Source organism: Sardina pilchardus, chromosome 11 (genome assembly GCF_963854185.1).
Source record: "Sardina pilchardus chromosome 11, fSarPil1.1, whole genome shotgun sequence".
In the NCBI taxonomy this organism is placed as follows: Eukaryota; Metazoa; Chordata; class Actinopteri; order Clupeiformes; family Clupeidae; genus Sardina; species Sardina pilchardus.
Genome location: NC_085004.1, coordinates 1481436 through 1501431, shown reverse-complemented (window position 1 = coordinate 1501431; position 19996 = coordinate 1481436). Strand labels below are relative to the sequence as shown.

The window sequence follows — 19996 nt, the reverse complement described above, 5'->3', positions numbered from 1 at the left end:
AGAAAGGAATGCACACACACAAACACACACACACACACACACACATCTTAGTAAACAGCAGCCGGTTGCAGCAGTAGAGGGTCGATTGTAATTTATGTGTAAGTTGTGTTTTAAACCTGACGTTGAAAGTAACTCGCTAATCACTAATGATGGCACGTCACAGATTCACAGCACTTGCTCTGGTAACGCTAACGTTCGCTGTAACGTTGTATGATAAAGCCACATTTAAAGGATTCCCCCTGAACACACACACACACACACACACACACACACTATTTACATCACAGCACTTGCTCTGGTAACGTTAACGTTCGCTGTAACGTTGTATGATAAAGCCACATTTAAAGGATTCCCCCTGAATACACACATTCAAACTCCGCTCAAGTAAATTAAACGTGTAGAATTGGTTGCGTATGTAACTCTTCTCAACCATGCTTTGTTAAATTGAACATTTCCACCATTTGCATGAGAAGACCATGTTAACAAATTAGATGGGACTCACACCCAGGGAAAGGGGGGCGAAAGTTGGTGAGTAATTTAAATCATAACTTATGTTGAAACTACTTTTCATTGTGCAACCTGTTCAATTTTAGCAACTCATAAACTTCAACCTAGTGCCAGTTTACATTAGAACTAAGCTAAGATGGAACTTACGTATGTTTGACGTACGTTGGTGCAACTGGCCGCAGAAGTGTACTATAGTGAGACTCTCTGAATGTACTGAATAGGAAGTGTGTCTTAATAAGTCAGTAGAACTTACGGTATATGAAGTCAATCTTGGGTGCTCCACTGATGGTTGTCATGACTACAGTGGACGTAGATATGGGGGCAGTTGCTGTTATGGTAAAATATCCACACAAAGCTCAAATGTGATATGGAGCCTTAGACAGGCATCAGCAATGGTGTACTTGAACACACACACAGACAAACAAACACACACACACACACACACACACATACACTTATTACTAGTTTTTACACAGCTCCTTAAAGTGCTGCAGAAAGTTCCATTCACATGAATGGGCTTTCCCAACGTTCAGAGGTCTGTTAAATCTATAGAATTACTGCTGCAAAGTATATATTGACCACTGTTAAAGAGACCCTATGCAACTTTTTCATAGTCATAAAATCGCTCAGAAATCGTTGTTTTGCTTGACCGACCAGTTTCATCAAAAACAGTAATATTTCCTCCCGCCCCCAGTGTCTCTATCCACTATGGCAGGGGTGGCCAACCAGTCTAGCATGAAGAGCCAAAAAAAAATCCACAAAAGTCAAAAGAGCCGCACAACAAAAAAGGCGTCCATACTACAACAGCACAACATTAGGCCTACAGTTATAGCTCCTTTGTTTTTCATTTAAAGTAAGACACTTGGCAGATGCTCAATGATCATTGATAAATGATCATTGGAAAATGAAAAAAGATCAGACACACATCAAATCCCCCCTCACTGAATGACTTATAGGCATGAGCAATGCTCCAACACATGATAATGCAATGTCAAGTGTTCAGTTAACTTTTAAAAAGAAAATAAACAAAAAGAAAACGAGTGACTGACGTCTATAGCCATTACCAGCCTACTTGCAAAAGTATGTAGGAAATGTTCAGGTTTGAAGCTTTATGAATCCGTGGCATACCAAGTACCAAACTAATGTGTAGGCTAGAAACATATCACCTCCGCAAATGAGGTTATGTTTTCATCGGGTTTGTCTGTTTGTTTGCAAGATGTTAAGCGGAGGCGCGAGATGTTAAGCAGGATGCGCGAGGCAGAGTTTTGCGATCTCAGAGTGCTTTTGTTTGGATTACTTTGACATATTTAACCAGAGGGGTTATGTTACAAAACGATAAATGGTCCTTTTCAATGGCACGTGTTCCTTCTACTTACGATTAGCTTCAGGGTATTCCTGATTGCAACAGTAGCATTAAACCTGGCTGAAGAATAAACACGTCTGCTTCGTTTTGGCCAATTCCTATCCATATCATGACGGTACAATTATTGTTAACTATTAATAATTACTTTTGGCAATAGGCTACTATCAAATTCTGAAATATTTTTTTATTTACCGGAAATAAAGGCTATTTCAAAAGGAAAACGTTTAGGTCCGAGGAGAAGTGAGAACATCAGTTGAGCAGCCGTGAGCCGCACGAGAGGAGGCAAAGAGCCGCATGTGGCTCGCGAGCCGCGGGTTGGCCACCGCTGCACTATGGCAACCTTGCAGTTTCTTCAGGAGACGATCGCTCCTTGTTTACATCTGGAAGTCTGAGACGCGCAAGGAACAAGAAGAACCACGCTTGCAATTTATATATTTATATATAGCCTATATATGTATAAATATACACGCTAAAGCTGTCGAGGAAGCTCTGCAGAGAAATATGCAAGCATAAAACGAGCGAAAACGAAACCAGAGATGAAATCGCCAATCCTGCATAGTTCCTCTTTAATGGCAATGGGTTTTGCACTTTTGAGTCATGTCTTTCATATCAATCCACACAATTCTGTTCAATGGAATTTCATTGCCACGCAACAGCTGAAAACTGTCAAGTACTATCTATTTATATAAGTAAGATAAGTTTCACAATGCTCGCTTTGCCGTATAATAAGCGGGAATATGTATTGGCCGCCAGTAATTATCGGGTAATAAGTCCTGACAGAACCCTGACGCGCAGATGTTATGACCGATGTGCTGTAGCTCAATAAACCAGACAGGTAGCATCTGATAACAATGACCTGGGTTTGAAGGCAGTAAACAACACACACATACACACACACACACACACACACACACACAGATGTAAACACTGATAGTGTGGTCCTTACTTGTGCAGGAGGGTAGTGGTTGGGTCTTGTTGGCGCTGCTGATGTTGTTTCTGGCTGAACAGGTGAGATTCCCCTTTGATTCCTCTGTGATGCAGCCAGGACTGGACTCAGAGGTTTTGGCTGAACTACTAGGAGTGGGGAGGGGAGGGAAGTCTCTCTGCAGGTGGAGAGATGTCTTATTCTTATTGTCTCCTGTGTTATTAGTCAGATCAGCCTTGGCCGGATTTTCAATGCACTGATTGGATGAGGTTTCATTCAGAGGCCTCCCATCCAGAGACCAGCTGTACTGAGGACTGTCCCCATTGGAGGAGCACATCACTCTCATCTCACCATTGGCTGAGCAGGTGACTGACAGGTTCACCTCAGACACAGGAGCTGGAGAAGGGGAGGAACCACAGTGATGATCAGAATGTAGTTCTGCACATGGCCATGTTTCTTCAGGGTGTCCACCAGAGACCAGGGTTCCTACCCCAGACTGCTCTCTTAACCCACATCACAGGACTGAATGAGACCACAAGCCAGACTGAGATCACAGTCTGGACTTTCTCCATCCCTGGCCCCTCCATGGTGGATCAAGCTAGAACATGTTATGAGAGCAGGAATGTCCCTCTCCACCTTCTCTCCAACCCTAACCCTACAGTACATCTCTCCAGTAATACTGTAACATTTATTCAACTTGTAACAATTTGCCCCTTATAATAATTAAGAGAGCTCACTGCCACGACGCATATAAAGAAGGTTTCGGGCGGATAACGCAACCACATACAAAAGAGGGACTCTGTTGGCTTAAGATAAACGGCAATAGGCTTGTTTATCAACTACGCCAATCGTGCAATAACCAAACACATGAAAAACACAAAACAATTACGTGAATATGCGCTGTATTGTGTCACAAACAATCAATGACTTCGTGGCCACCTAGCGCGCAACGAACGCGCTGAGCTGCAGGCCCGACACTTCATTGAAGACACAAAGCTTCGTGAAATATAAACCCACACCCCCCAAAGTTCAATGTCCATAAGTCCAAACAATAAGCATTAGATTCCGACTGTTCCAAAACGTAAACGAGATCTCCAAAGAATGAAAACGATGCTTATCTTACAGTCCGTTGAGTAGTCGCTCCAACACGGATGTGAAACGCAATCTCAACATACGCGAATGTCAGAAGGGAAAGGTATCCAGATCTTGCTGTAATCCAATGACGAATAATCCACAAGGAAAAGGGTCACGGCAATGCAGCTCACTGGAATCTTCTAACCGCGTAACTTTCTTACCAGCCGGCTCAATTCAGGTAACAAAAAGTCTCTCGCGCGCATTCACCGCGCCTCCATTTAAACTAAGGGCAAAATCCATTCATTCGTGCCCAAAACGCGCGTCCCACTGTCAGCTGACACAAAATTTACATACATGGCGCTGTCATTTGAAAAGTCAAAGCAACAGGACATACATTTTCATTTTAACAACATTTATGCAACCATGTAAAAAAGGTGATTTGTGGCAATCTTTACAAACTGAACAGCGTTATTATTCTCAGACACTCATTTTGTGATCAACTCTGATTTGAGAGAGAAAGTCACTAATGTGAAGAGTGCAGATGTGTAAGATCATGAACGGGTTGAAATGACATCAACGTCAATGTACTGAGAGATGTAAAGGAGATCATATCAGGATCAGCTCGGAGTAGCTCAAAGACAAACCCCTCTGTACTACTGAGTTCATATCCTGTATCTGTGTGTTTCACACATGAGGCTTGGTGGGGAAGACAGCTCACACTCTCTGGGCCAGATGTACTAACGTTTTTTGCCCATTTCAGGCGTAACGTGTGCGTATAAACATGGGGATGATATGTACAAAAAGGCCGCAATGAGAGAAACACGCAGACTGCCTGCTGTGGGAGCTGAGAATGGCTATTTACGCTTTTCCGTGTCATGCATATTAATTCCTGGGTGGATCAGCTGAAAATGGGTGTAACGCGCAAGTACAGGGGAGGAGAAGTGCTAATTGCAATTGATTAAGTATTCCACCATATGTATGAAAACAGCACATGTCTATTTTGCATTGAAAAACTTCCGCCTTCTGAAAGCAGGTGTAATCCAGATTGCGGTCAAATGCGTCTATTGGAAAAATGTTTAAAGACAGCTGAATCAATATTCAAAGCATCAGTTTTCCTCATTGTAGGCCTACTATGTCAAAAGCAACCTTAACTTTTGTTTGCCTCTCTAAAATCATATTTTCTCTTTCACGACATAGCCTACACTTCCCAATCTGTTAGACAGGCATTAAGTCATATCCTTAGTCTACATGCAGTAAATAGTTCACAAGTGGATTAGTAGAACTACTACGCCTACTCTGTCTGTCGCTGCTCGTCGACATCTCTTTGTATCATGTATGATCGCTAAACTTTGATTCTTTTTAATGTTGCAATATTCAACTGCGCTTGTGGTTCGCTCTACACACGCAATTAGCGTTGTAGATGGGGCAGGAACGGGCGGGAATGACCGCAGTTAACGTAATGAAGTGACAGATTAGTAAATTCCACGCAATATAGCAAAGCACAGCGTTCGCATTCTGCATATACAAAAACTCGCTGTTAGCGCTGTGTTAGTAGGCTACATCTGGCCCTCTGAGTTTACTTACAGCCATTAGAGTCTGATTACTGAACTTACTAATGTCTAACAGAGCAGATGAGGATATTTACTTTTAATCATCCACTGAACTGTGTCCTTATAGACCCCTTTGAGATCCTCTCTAAACCCCTCTGTGTTACAGTGCAGGAGATGTTACATCTGTTATCACATCAGAGGAGAGATGAAGTGATTTACCTTCTATGGTCAGCTGCATTGTGTGATTTCCCACTCCTTTCCCTGTTGACTCATCATAGATCTCCACTCTGTATGTTCCTGCGTCTCTCCTCTCTGCAGGGTTGATAATCATGGTCCCGTTATCAGGAACAAACTGCCACCTCTGAAGGACTGATGTGGTGTTGAACTTCTTAGAGAACATTGACTGGGATCTTCTGAATCTAAAAACAACTGAACTGCCATAATAGAGGTTCAGTTCACGTGCTCTGGCATTCCTCATCAGCTGCAGGTACACAGGTTCTCCCAGAGCCCCATAACATGCAGCATCCAGAGTAACATCACACATGGAGTCCAGACCTGCATGAAGAGAGGACATTCATTCTCATCACATGAACACATCAGTATGAACTTATTAGTAAATCATTTAGTGAATTTATTATTGTTTTTTGTGCCTGCCCTGTGTGTGACGGTGTTTGGCAAACAGTCACATCAGAGTTCTACACTACTGTCAGCCTCAGAGAGTTCACTGTGTATCAGGTAGAAACAGCACACTATCGTTAGAAATCTCACTGTGTATCAGGTAGAAACAGCACACTATCGTTAGAAATCTCACTGTGTATCAGGTAGAAACAGCACACTACCGTTAGAAATCTTACTGTAGGCTAGGCCTATATCAGGTAGAAACAGCACACTACCATTAGAAATCTCACTGTATGTCACAATCCATGCATGACCATGACCATGGGCATGTTTTCTGGATCAGCTGAAAATGGGTGTAAAGGCCCGATCACATTATAGACGGCATGCGCTATGAAACCCATTAATTTCAATGGGTTGAGAGCGCAAAAACGGGTCTGCCGCTGTGCTCAGCAAAGCGCAGCGCCGGCGGCATTTTGCCGCTTTGCCGCTGTTTCGCGTACCGCGGTCAAAGTTGAAATAATTGAACTTTGACCGCGGCGCGCTGTAAGTGAATGGTCTTTTGCGCGGAGCCCAGCAGTAACCATAGAAATAGGAGCGGTAACAGCAACAAAAATCGTAGAACGTTATCTCAACCAAGAGCAACCTAGCGGTGGGCGCAGCGCATGCCGTCTATAATGTGATCGGGCCTTAACACGCGTGCTAATAGCGATTGATTAAGTATTCCACCATATGTATGAAAACAGCGCATGTCTATTTTGCGTTGAAAAACTTCCGCCTTCTGAAAGCAGGTGTAGGCTAATCCAAATTGCGGTCAAATGCGTCTATTGGAAAAAAGTTTAGAGACAGCTGAATCAATATTCAAAGCATCAGTTTTCCTCATTGTAGGCCTACTATGTCAAAAGCAACCTTAACTTTTGTTTGCCTCTCTAAAATCATATTTTCTCTTTCACAATATAGCCTACACTTCCCAATCTGTTAGACAGGCATTAAGTCATATCCTTAGTCTACCTGCAGTAGTTCACAAGTATTTTTTTAAGTGGATTAGTAGAACTACTACGCCTACTCTGTCTGTCGCTGCTCGTCGACATCTCTTTGTATCGTGTATGACCGCTAAACTTCGATTCTTGTTAATGTTGTAATATTCAACTGCGCTTTTACTTCAGCTTTGCACACGCAATTAGCGTTGTAGATGGGGCGGGAACAGGCGGGGATGACCGCAGTTAACGTAATGAAGTGACAGCTTAGTAAATTCCACGCAATATAGCAAAGCACAGTGTTCGCATTCTGCATATACAAAAACTCGCTGTTAGCGCTGTGTTAGTACATATGGCCCTCTGAGTTTACTTACAGCCATTAGAGTCTGATTACTGAACTTACTAATGTCTAACAGAGCAGATGAGGATATTTACTTTTAATCATCCACTGCACTGTGTCCTTATAGACCCCTTTGAGATCCTCACTAAACCCCTCTGTGTTACAGTGCAGGAGATGTTACTGTACGTCCGTTATCACATCAGAGGAGAGATGAAGTGATTTACCTTCTATGGTCAGCTCTACTGTGTGTTCTAGCACTAATTTCCCTGTTGACTCCTCATCGATCTGCACTCTGTATGTTCCTGCATCTCTCCTCTTTACAGGGTTGATAATCATGGTCCCGTTATCAGGAACAAACTGCCACCTCTGGAGGACTGATGGGGTGTTGAACTCATCATAGAACATTGACTGGGATCTTCTGAATCTAAAAACAGCTGCACTGTCATAATAGAGGTTCAGTTCACGTCCTCTGGCGTTCCCCATCAGCTGCAGGTACACAGGTCCTCCCAGAGCCCCATAACATGCAGCATCCTGAGTAGCATCACACATGGAGTCCAGACCTGCATGAAGAGAGGACATTCATTCTCATCACATGAACACATCAGTATGAACTTATTAGTAAATCATTTAGTGAATTTATTAGTGTTTTTTTGTCCCTGCCCTGTGTGTGATGGTGTTTGGCAAACAGTCACATCAGAGTTCTACACTACTGTCAGCCTCAGAGAGTTCACTGTATATCAGAAACAGCACACTATCGTTAGAAATCTCACTGTGTATCAGGTAGAAACAGCACACTATCGTTAGAAATCTCACTGTGTATCAGGTAGAAACAGCACACTACCGTTAGAAATCTCACTGTGTATCAGGTAGAAACAGCACACTACCGTTAGAAATCTTACTGTAGGCTAGGCCTATATCAGGTAGAAACAGCACACTACCGTTAGAAATCTCACTGTATATCAGGTAGAAACAGCACACTACCGTTAGAAATCTCACTGTATATCAGGTAGAAACAGCACACTACCGTTAGAAATCTCACTGTATATCGGGTAGAAACAGCACACTACCGTTAGAAATCTCACTGTATGTCACAATCCATGTATGACCATGACCATGGGCATGTTTTCTGTAGTTATTGTGTTTTGCCATACTTTCCCATGTTTCCTGTTGTGCTTTGATTTAGTTCCTGTGTCATGTAGTCCTTTGTTTACCTTCTTGTCTCTTCACCTGAGCCTTGTTCCCTGATTATTGCTTTGTTCATTTCCACCTGTGCCTTGTTAGTCCTGTTACATTTTTTGCTGAAGGGTCATTCCACGCCAAATCAACCAGAGCCCACGCACTTGCGTCTCAAAAAAATCTGAAAAAAATACCATGTGTGCCTATGTTACCCAGGAGACACTCTGTAAAATGTTTTTGTGCTAAGATCAATACTTTTTAAGTAACAGCCAGTTTTACAGGGGGAGGGGGGTGTCAAATTTGTTCTGCCTCTTTTTTTTGTCAAAGTTCACAAGCTCATTGCTCAAGAACTAGAATCTGTAGGAGGCTCAAATTTTGCAGGCTGGTGCATAAATAGGAATAGTATGCAGTAAAATCACCACAAGTAGTCTGGATGATCCTGCATGGTCATAGCAGTCCCTCAAAGTTGATAAAAATGTTATTGGAGTTTTTGGATTTTTACTCAACATAGACTCTTGGGTTTTTTTTCTTATTGAGATAAGTAGAAACACTCTCCGAAAAAGCAATGAAGAGAAAAGAAAATCCATCAGGGACTGAACTGCAGACCTCACAAGTTTGAAAAATAAATTTGGATCTCATATTCAGAACACCCTAACACCTTGTGGGAATATACAAAGATTTTTTTTAATCTTTTTTTATAATCTGCATTACCTCTTCTTTTTAAAAACACCTGTTTGACTTGTCTTATGCAAATCTTTCTTTTTCATTTCCCACCCTGAACAAGGGCAAAATGCACCATAGAGATCTATTGAGAGATTTGTTTTGTATAGAGTAACCACTAGGTGCCACTAAAATCACTGAATCACTGAAATTGCCGGGTGGGGACAAAACATATTGATCTCAATGGTGCATTTTGTTAGCCTGGCAAGCCAAACTACACAGAAATGTATAGTCTGGGGTCGGACCATTCACAGAGTTGAAGCCTGTGGGTGGGATGAACATTTGTCTTTCAAACTGCTTCTGCACGTAATAGGCCAGCATTTGTGACCAATCGTAGCCGGTCGGCAAAACGGCAACAGGGCTGCCAAGTTTCAGAAAATTGCAAGCGACAGTGAGATGCGTTCGTCGAACATTTGTTTGACTGTCTGTCACACTCAAAGCGTGACACTTGGCAGCTCCGATTAGATTCGCTATTTCAAGTGTGAACTTACCAAGACAGACGCAAATAGATGTTTTTGTTACACAGCTCTGCAACAAGTAGGCTATAGGACAATGATAGACGTAGCAGCCTTAACATTAACTTGGAAACTCAAAGAGAAACAGCGAATCAACAGTGAAGAAAATCTAGCAAGCAGGAGAACGTTTTAAATCTAATTATCGGAGTCGGCGCTGTTGTGTGTGAAAGATAAGTTAGATGCCAAGACCCGCCTTTCGTTGCTTCTGATTTGTTTATTGCGTGATGCCTTCGGGCTCAAGGACTCCGTATACAGATAGAGCGTTCTGATTGGTCAGGCCGATCTGCAGCCTGGCGCAGTCTTGGCCTCAACGGTGCGACCCTAGACCATCCCGCTAGGCAAAAATATTTTTGGCCGCTAGGGTGCGTCTAGATTTCTAGGCTAGCATTTTGTCCATGTTTAGGGTGGAAAATGAAAAAGAAAGATTCGCATAAGACAAGTCAAATTGGTGTTTTTAAAAAGAAGAGGTAATGCAGATTAACAAAAAAATATAAAAAAAAATCTTTGTATATTCCCACAAGGTGTTAGGGTGATCTGAATATGAGATCCAAAATTATTTTTCAAACTTGTGAGGTCTGCTGTTCAGTCCCTGATGGATTTTCTTTTCTCTTCATTGCTTTTTCTGAAAGTGTTTCTACTGATCTCAATAAGAGAAAAAAAAATCAAGAGCCTATGTTGAGTAAAAATATGTCTTCTGTAAGCCTAAACAGAGCCCAGCCAAGAACTCCAATAAAATGTTGATCAACTTTGAGGGACTGCTAAGACCATGCAGGATCATCCAGACTACTCGTGGTGATTTTACTGCATACTATTCCTATTTATGCACCAGCCTGCAAAATTTGAGCCTCCTACAGATTCTAGTTCTTGAGCAATGAGCTTGTGAACTTTGACAAAAAAAAGAGGTAGAACAAATTTGACACCCCCCTCCCCCTGTAAAACTGGCTGTTACTTGAAAAGTATTAATCTTAGCACAAAAACATTTTACAGAGTGTCTCCTGGGTAACATAGGCACACATGGTATTTTTTTCAGATTTTTTTGAGACGCAAGTGCGTGGGCTCTGGTTGATTTGGCGTGGAATGACCCTGAATTGTTTTGTCTGTATGTCTCTGCCTCGTCAAGTGATCTGAAGAGTTCTTGGTTCTGTAGCTTAGTGAAGTCTGTCTGCATTTGTGAAATGAGTCATTGTCGTGTGACAATAGTGTCAGTACAACAGCAGGGGAGAATGTGCGCACGCACACACACACACACACACACACAGGTCTCAGTCAGTCAGCTGAAACCCAACTCAAGTGCTAAATGTGTGTGTTGATCATCCAGAGAAGGCCCTATTTGGTCATATAAGGCGTGTAAGGGCACAGCTACTGACTGACATCAGCATCAGCAACAAACTAAACAACTCATTTAACCCCTGTGATGATGAAGTGATGGAAAATTAAAAAAGAGGAACGAGAAGCAGAAGATTCTTAATATATAAATATTAGAGAAATATGAGAAGTGACAGTTGAATTTGTGTCAAATTGCAATGCAGAGTTGCAAGAGTGTTTATTCAAATCATGTAACTCAACATCAGTGCCGCCGCTCCCACCACACACATCACACTCTGTGTGTAGGCCACCAAAGGACAGAGGCGGCACCCACATTTAGCCACTAAATAGTGTCTTTACTGTAAACTGCCCTTCACTCGTCCTTGTTAACGTGTACAATGACAAAATGCACTCCATGTTACATGCAAGAATGAATAATTTGTGGGTTCTCTCAATCTCCACTACATAGCAGACCTAGCTTTACTTAGGCCTAGGAATGCACAGGAGAAAAAGAGAATGAGAGTTGCAGATTCCAGCTGGTTTGTCATTGTGTATCTCCTTTTCAGTATAATAAACTTTTAAGGAAATCAAGAAGGCAACAAAGAGGAGGCTACAGGAGGTTATCCGGTTCCCACTACACTGAGATTTATAAACAGGAGCTGGCAGAAGAGGATCATGAGCGCATAAAGACTCAATGCTCTTAAAGTGACAATTCACCATTTAGAATGGGTACAGCAGAGCACTCGCACAGCAGGTCAAAAGCTTGTGTCTCATTGCCTATTAAAAAGACAGAGTGTACTGCAATCGAGTACTACAATAGAGTGTAGTATAGACTGTACTGCAATAGAGTGTACTGCAGTAGTATACGGCAATTCCTGTACTGTACACATGTGTGAGTAGGTTATGGCTGTGAGAATATGTGAGTGCCCAAAACACAATAAGCTTATACTCCCTGTATGTGTGTGTGCAGTAGGTTATGGCTGTGAGAATGTGAGGGCCCAAATAGAGTGGGGGGTATAGTGCTGTACAGGGCTACATCATTAGAAATGACCACATTCATTTACACACCAACACTTTGAGCTTCCTTTACAAGTCACAAGTCACTAAGTTGGGGGTCACATAAGCCAACAGCAAGTCGTCACTTAATGTAAGTATTTTCCAAATAACTTAATCTAGTTTCACAAACACACACACACACACACACACACTTACCATACGTCGATGTAACCAGTAGGACAAGTCCAGTGAAAGCGTTCATCTGTGGAAGCAACACACACATCCTGGCAAATACTCTATTTCACGCTCTCGCACACAGGCAAGTCCGTCGAAGTAGAGAGTTCAAATGTGCTGTGTGTAGAGAGGGAGAAGAGAGAAAGGGAGAGAGAGGGTGAGAGAAGAGAGAAAGCGAGATAGAAGGGAGAGATAAGAGATAAGAGAGTGAGAAATAGAAGGGAGAGAGAAGAGATAAGAGAGTGAGAAATAGAAGGGAGAGAGAAGAGATAAGAGAGTGAGAAATAGAAAGAAAGGGGTTGTGTGTGTGTGTACTTCCTTGTGATGTACACTCTGAAAACCTCCTCTGCAACTCTCATCTTCCCTTTCTGTACATAGAGAGCCTGCAGTTTTATAAATAATTTATGAATTTACTGCTCTATACTAGAGAGTGTGTGTTTGTGTGTATGAAGATGCCTATGCATTATACTACTGCCCCGTCACACTACTGCCCTGTCACACTACTGCCCCGTCACACTACTGCCCTGTCACACTACTGTAGTGTATCGCATGACCTTGAGAGGTCAAATACAAATGTGACCCTTCAAAGCGAAACCAGTCGTTTCGGTAAAATGTACAAAATTAAGTTATTGTGCATTGGTGAACGGCCATAAACTAAGCTTTCCAACGATATGTATATCGAGGGTATTACACAAACTATCGCTAAGATAATCGCATCCAAAGTTGACATGGTTCTCCTGTCACGATATGCCAGAAGAGGAGAAATCACCTTTTTAAGCAGCGTGGACAACGGGAATGACTGCAAATGTGTTGAATCTTCGCCGGGTTTAACAGTCAAGACATATGTTTTTCCATGAAATTAGTTCACGATATGAAAATGTAGACTGTATACTGTCGAATTCTGCGAAAATGTGAAATTCAAAAAATTGTTTATTGTGGATTTTCTAAAAATAGCGTTGTGTGCAAAGCGACTGATTTCGCTTTGAAGAGTCACACCTGGATCATGGCTACTCCAGTATGATAATGTAGTCAGAAGGACATTCAGAACCGCTTAAACAAATAATGTATCGAAGCTTTTGGATTCTTGGTATCTGCTATTACTGTTTGGTTTTTGTTTATGTAAAACACATTGAATTATACCTCTGTGTATGTAATGTGCTAAACACACTTTACTTGAATTGACTTGACTAGTAGGAAATCTAGTCAACATTTCTGGATGATAACATTATATTTAGGTGGTGGCAATTTCTTTTATTGGCATATCTCCAAAATGACCACCAAGTGTTAGACGGAAAATAATAATAACACCCCAAAACCCACCCTGACCCTGAGCATCAAAACAGCAGCATTGACGGCTTCAATTTACGTTTGTCCAAAAATAATATCAAATCAATCGGGTTCTTATCTTTAGCAGAACTGCCTCTTCCTTGATTCTGTGCAAGCGAAGGTGAGGACTTACATCCCCAAAGTATTTTGACCAATTGATTCAATGGTGAGCAGAGAGAGTGCAGTCAAACTCTTTTGTGTCATTGTTGTCCTGAGCTCATTCTTCACTTGTTTCAATCGAGAGAACAACCTCTCACCTTCAGCGTATGTCACAGGCAGGGTTGGGAATACCCTGAGTGCAACCAAGACGTCCGGAGACGTGATTTGGAGACCATGTCTGTGTAGGAGCTGTAGCATGATGCTTGGAGACTGTGTCTGTGTAGGAGCTGTAGCATGATGCTTGTCTGTGTACAGTGGGTACGGGTTGAGAATGCACCTTCTCCCGCGGGACTCCCGAAGAGATCCCGCAGTGCGTCAAGCCGATTTTTTTCGAGGCTAAGGCAATGTACCCAAACAACCACCAGGTGGCAGAAAGTTTCAACTGCATTTAATGATGAAGACCGCATATCCGTCAATAGTCGACTCCTTAATCTCATTGAATCATTAAAATGAAGGTGATGACTGGCGAAATCATTCAAACGACACTTCAATGAACCATTGTTGAAATGAATGAAAATGGTTATAGAAATCGCCTACAGCCAGCGTTATAAGAAATATATAAGTAATAGTTAGTCTTCTTCCGTATTAAACAGATAGTCTACGGGACGCTCGTTCCGTAGGCTATTTTAAGGAACTATTCAATGCAGCGTTTCGTTATAAGAAATATATAAGTAATAGTTAAAGTCTTCTTCTGTATTGAACAGATAGCCTACGGGACGCTCTTTGATCCATATTTTAAGGAACTACTCAATGCACACACACTGGGTAAACTAGCGCGCTACACTCTAAGAATTAGAGGAGCCTCGAGGAACCTTTTGGGGTTCCTCACCATTGCCACTGTGGGGGAACCTTTTCAGCTCACAGGGGTTCCTCAGGGATCCTTCATGAAAGGTTCTTCAAGGAACCCTTCAATTATTAGGCCTTATTATTACTACTAGGCCTTTTATCATGCATATTGTTATCATGCATGTTTATGTTTATTATTATTATTATTATTATTATTATTGACAATACTGACAACAAAGGAATGTTTTCCACAGATTTTATTCAATAATTTAACAAGTATTCTCTGGATCCTGGCACATAAATACATAAATGAATGAATAAATAATTGAATGAATGAATGAATAAAGTTAATACATTAATAAATACATAGCCTACAATAATAATAATAATTACAAAATAAACAAACAAAATAAATAAATAATTAATAATAAACACTACCTACTACCTAAAGGAGACAGCAGAGCAAAGAGTCAAACTCTGAGTGTGTGTGTGTGTGTGTGTGTGTGTGTGTGTGTGTGAGACTTTTTTCTGTCACTGGTACTTTTTTTTTTTTGCTTTATATCCTCAAAGATATATATATTTCGACCAATACAAAACAAATTAAGAAAATAAATAATTGGCCATTTTAATTACAGTGGGGCTGATCTTTCCCTCTGGTGTGTTTGACATTAGGTATTTTTGTATGAAACAGAGGGTGTTTTTTACACTCTTATGGTATGCAATATTAAAAACAAAATAAATAGACATTAGGGTGGCCAAAGCCTGGGTGACCTCATCAACTTCTTGGGTAAGGACATCCTGAAAGTCGAGTTGAACAGCAAAAGAAGCCTCCATGAAGGGGTTCCCTGTAATGACCAGTACCGGCGTTGGAACCTCTGGATCCTAGCAACCAAATAAATAAATAAGTAAATAAATAAATACATACATACATACATACATACATACATACATAGATAAATGCATACATTAACACATACAAACGACAATGAGATGTTACAAATGGGAAATCAATAACAAGCAACAAACATAATTTTGGCTAATTGACATACCTTACCTTTCTATTGATCACATAAAGTGCTTTGGGGTTCTCTCTGAACAGGTATGGAAGGAGCAAGGTGCCCAGGATGACTTGCAGACCTTTTGTTTAAAAGAGAAATAGAAATTCAAAATATATTAGAGAAAGAACTTTCCCACATGTACATTCATTCACTAGTGCTTGCATGTAGTGTATTGTTGTATGTTTTACATTTGCAAATGTAAAATTGAATTATATTTAAGAATGACTCATAAGATTAACTTAGATGACATGGCACATGCATTTAATATAATAGAGAGGATACCCTGAACTCTCACCTCTGTGACACTCCTCATGTTGCATTGATTTGGCCTCCTCATACATGCAAAAGAGGTCCTGTCCAGTAGCTCGCCGCTGACATTCCTCTATGACCTTCTTTGCGATTTGACCCATTCCTGTCATGATGCTGCGGTCTATGTCAACATCTAGCTGGCTTTGTGATTCTGTGAGGAGCTGTAATCACACTCACACACACACACACACACAAACACAGATAGACAGAGAGAGACAGCCACAGAGAGAGAGAAAACAAATATTAAATACTATGTGAGATACATTTGATATTAGAGCTGATGAGGGAATAGTTAGTTATAGTACATACTATAACTGGGAATCTTAGCCCAGGATATTCTTCAAGGGCCTCCATAGTTGAATGAGTTTGCAAGTATTTTCTCCTCTCTACTCGTGTGCGGATCATTTTGTCTTGCAGGATGGATAGATTGGGATGTTTCTTAAGGCATTCGGCCCGCATTTTTTTCCTAGTGACACCTGAGGCTGGCTGCATCCTCTCCTTGCACGCTGGCTGCATCCTCTCCTTGCACATTGGCTGTCTGATTACTCGGTCCAGTCTGCAAATGATAAAAAAAAAACATGTTTAATGCAAAGTACGATTGGTTCCGAGAGGTCCTATGCAAGGAGAACGGCTGCTTAGAAGCAATATTGGACTCATGACGATCCTGGATGTTAAAGTGTAAGTCTGGCGTAAATTGACCCATAGTCCTGTTGTATAAGTCAAGGCAAGTCAAGTCAACTTTATTTATATAGCGCATTTCATACACAGAGGTCATTCAGTGTGCTTTACATAAACAAAAGCAAACAGGAATAGTTGATAAAAGCATAGAAGGGCAATAAGCTCACCACATGCAGCTTAAAGCAGACCCATGGGGGAGATAGCCAGTCACACACTTCTTCCACAGATTTGTTCATTCTGAAATGAATGAAAGGTAAAGAAAAGGTCAGATTTCTACACCCCTTTGATTCTATAATTCACTTTGCAAATAAATCCATTTTGATAAAAAAAAAAAAAAAAGGTTTAAAATCTAACAGGATTCCTAGTGGCGACAACACTGCGCAACACTAGTCCAATGTAACAACATGATAACAATGTTTCCATTTAGCTGCTAACGTTAGGCTACTTGTAACTGTCAACTAGCAGAGGCAGCAGACTGTACAAACTACTGTGGCGACATTGCTAGCTGGTGCTGGCATCCCAAGTATCAAACAAACTGTGGTGTCATTTTCAACGACAGCTTTAAACATATATTTAGTCAAACGGGAAAAATAGGAGAATATAGTAGCCTACGCTAAATGTATGTTTGTGTATTATGACTGACGTTAACTAAGCTAGCATTCAGGGAACGATTAGCTGCTAGCTAGCTATGATAAGTGATAACCAAAACCGATTTAGCAGCTGGACTATGGGAATATAAATGTCGACGCTGACTACCCTGGACATGTTGTCACTAGACATTTCTTGGTCTAAAATTAATTGACAGATATAAAAGTTAATGTTTACCAGTATAGACTCGCTAACGTTAATGTTACCCACCTTTGAGTTGCAACTTGTTCGTTGAATGGAAAGTCGTTGGAAAGTCCGTCACGGCAGTTCAAAATGTTCCACGCTCGCGGACAAACAATGGCCGTGCAGGTTCCTCAAAGAACCCCAAAGATGGGAAGGTTCCTGGAGAATCCCCAAAGTGCCTCGAAGCACCTCTAATTCTTAGAGTGTACAAACATTAAAATGTCAAATCATATTTATTTCTCTTTGTCGCCATGGTATTGGGGGAAACGCGGAGAGGCGAGATGGTCAGTCCTCGTATTTTTTCTTCGCGTTTCGTTATAAGAAATATATAAGTAATAGTTAAAGTCTTTTTCTTTATTGAACAGATAGCCTATGGGACGCTCTTTGTTCCGTATTTTAAGGAACTACTCAATGCACACACACTGGGTAAACTGGCGCGCTACAAACATTAAAATGTCCAATCATATTTATTTCTCTTTGTCGCCATGATATTGGGGGAAACGCGGAGAGGCGAGATGGTCAGTCCTCGTATTTTTTCTTCGCGTTTCGTTAGCCTATAAGAAATATATAAGTAAAAGTCTTCTTCTGTATTGAACAGATAGCCTACGGGACGCTCTTTGTTCCGTATTTTAAGGAACTACTCAATGCAAACACACTACAATGCAAAACACACAAAGAAAACACTAAACATGCCTACAACTTAATGACACTTTAATGCTGCGTTTCTCAAACTATGGGCCGCGAAACGTGGAGACGGCTGCTGGTCCGCGAGACATGGAGTGAAATTAGGTCCGCTTCATCTGATAATTTGCTGCGCAATTGACCAAGCAACCGCGGACCGACAGAAAAAAAAAGCAAACGTTGCTGCTATCGGGAGGAAATGCTTGCTAATTTGATGTGTTCAAACATAGAGCCATACAATTAGGTGTGTCTGTTATTATGATAATTTTCGAGCATAACTGCTTGTCCATAGCTCAGTGACAGGTGTTAATAGCCTTGTCATAAGCACTGCTGCAGGTGCAGATCAACGAATACAGTAATGTTTTACAACCCAGCTGGTATCCGCTGTTCATTCCGACATATCCCCACTCGGCGGTAGGCCTAGGCCTATTTAACTTTTTTTTTTTTTTTTCAAACAACGTGCCATTCCGACATGAGGTCATTAATAGGCTATTAATGTCATAACTATTAGGCTATCATTAGGCTTACTATGCATGGCTGTAGGCAGCTTTGAGTCCACTGAGATCTGGACCTCATCGGTTTTGAGAGCTGGAAATGCATGTGTTTGCTAAATATCGGTTGTTGTGCATGTTGCGTTCGCGACTCGGGGAAGTGAAAGCAGTTCTGTAAAGACATTGCAAGTTTTCATGCGCAGCTGTAGCTGATTGTGAATGCCGATTGGAAATACATAAGTTTAGAGCGAACGTTTCAACTATGTTTGCCATGGTAGACAAAAATACTCAAATAAAACAATAGCCTAAAAAATAACTGCATGCGTAATGGACACGGCTCTATATCCTAAATAATTTTCGAGGTTCGCCATTTGGTAATATGACCTATTCTTACTGACAATAATTTAGATTGAGCACAACTAAAGTTGCACGAAGGCAAAATACAGTCCTAAAAGCCTATTCTATATAGCCTGGCCAATATTGTAGATGTGCAATAAAAGCAGCATTTGCGTGCGTGCTTGCCGGTGAGGTGTAGCCTACAAAAATGAGCATAACATCTGATTATTAAAGTATGGCTATAGGATGGTTGGTTTAAAATTCAAGTGTAGTAAAAAAGTTTGTGCACATCCCCGGTCAAGGTGCAGAACAAGAGTAGGCTAAATCATAAAAAAATGGAAAAAGGTTCGCACACTTGAAATCCTTCTTTTTTGATTTTATTTTATTTTCTTTATCACAAAGGAATGACGTTTCGACCGTGTGGTCTTCTTCAGATTAAAATTCAAGTACGTGCGTTATTTAACCCCTCGAGACCGACTGCAGTCTGCTGACACAGCCAGACGACTCTCCCAACCCATTCATTCGTTTTGGCCGATATAACCCATTCATTCGTTTTGTGCGTATATAGATTCCTGCATGCTGAATTACCGTGACCCTTAGCCTACCTTGTGGATGATTTTTTCTCATTGGAATACAGCAGGACAGAATGCCTTTTATCTAACAAACGCAAAAGCTGAGATTGTTGGAAGGACTAGGCTACTCAACAAACTTGTTTTTCGTTTCTGGGAGATCTCGTTATCGTTTTGGATTGTCGAATTTTTATACTTATTGTTTGGACTTATGGACAATGAACTTTGAGGGGTGGTTGTTAGTGCTTTACAAAGCTTTGTGTTAATAAGTGTCGGTCCTCCTATCCTTCAGCTCACTGCGCGATGCAGTTGCGCATAGTGGCCACGAAGTCATTAACTGTTTACGACACAATACATGATATTTGTGTTTTTCGTGTTACTCTTGATTATAATAAGAGGCAAATTGTTACAGGACAACTTAAACTGACTTCCCCAATGCTTCCACGCAGCACATTACATTTTAATATAGGATGAA

General features: G+C 41.1%; 1 protein-coding gene across 1 annotated transcript; it reads right to left on the bottom strand.

Annotated features, from left to right (window-relative positions):
* Positions 1–15091: 15091 nt before the first annotated feature.
* Positions 15092–16852, bottom strand: LOC134096043 (uncharacterized). Its single transcript, XM_062549787.1, has 5 exons — positions 16781–16852; positions 16245–16491; positions 15922–16096; positions 15623–15705; positions 15092–15450 (listed from the first exon to the last, which is right to left on the bottom strand). The coding sequence occupies exons 2-5, from the start codon at positions 16464–16466 to the stop codon at positions 15169–15171; spliced, it is 762 nt and encodes a 253-aa protein (XP_062405771.1). The 5' UTR covers positions 16467–16491; positions 16781–16852; the 3' UTR covers positions 15092–15168.
* Between the last annotated feature and the right edge of the window lie 3144 nt (positions 16853–19996).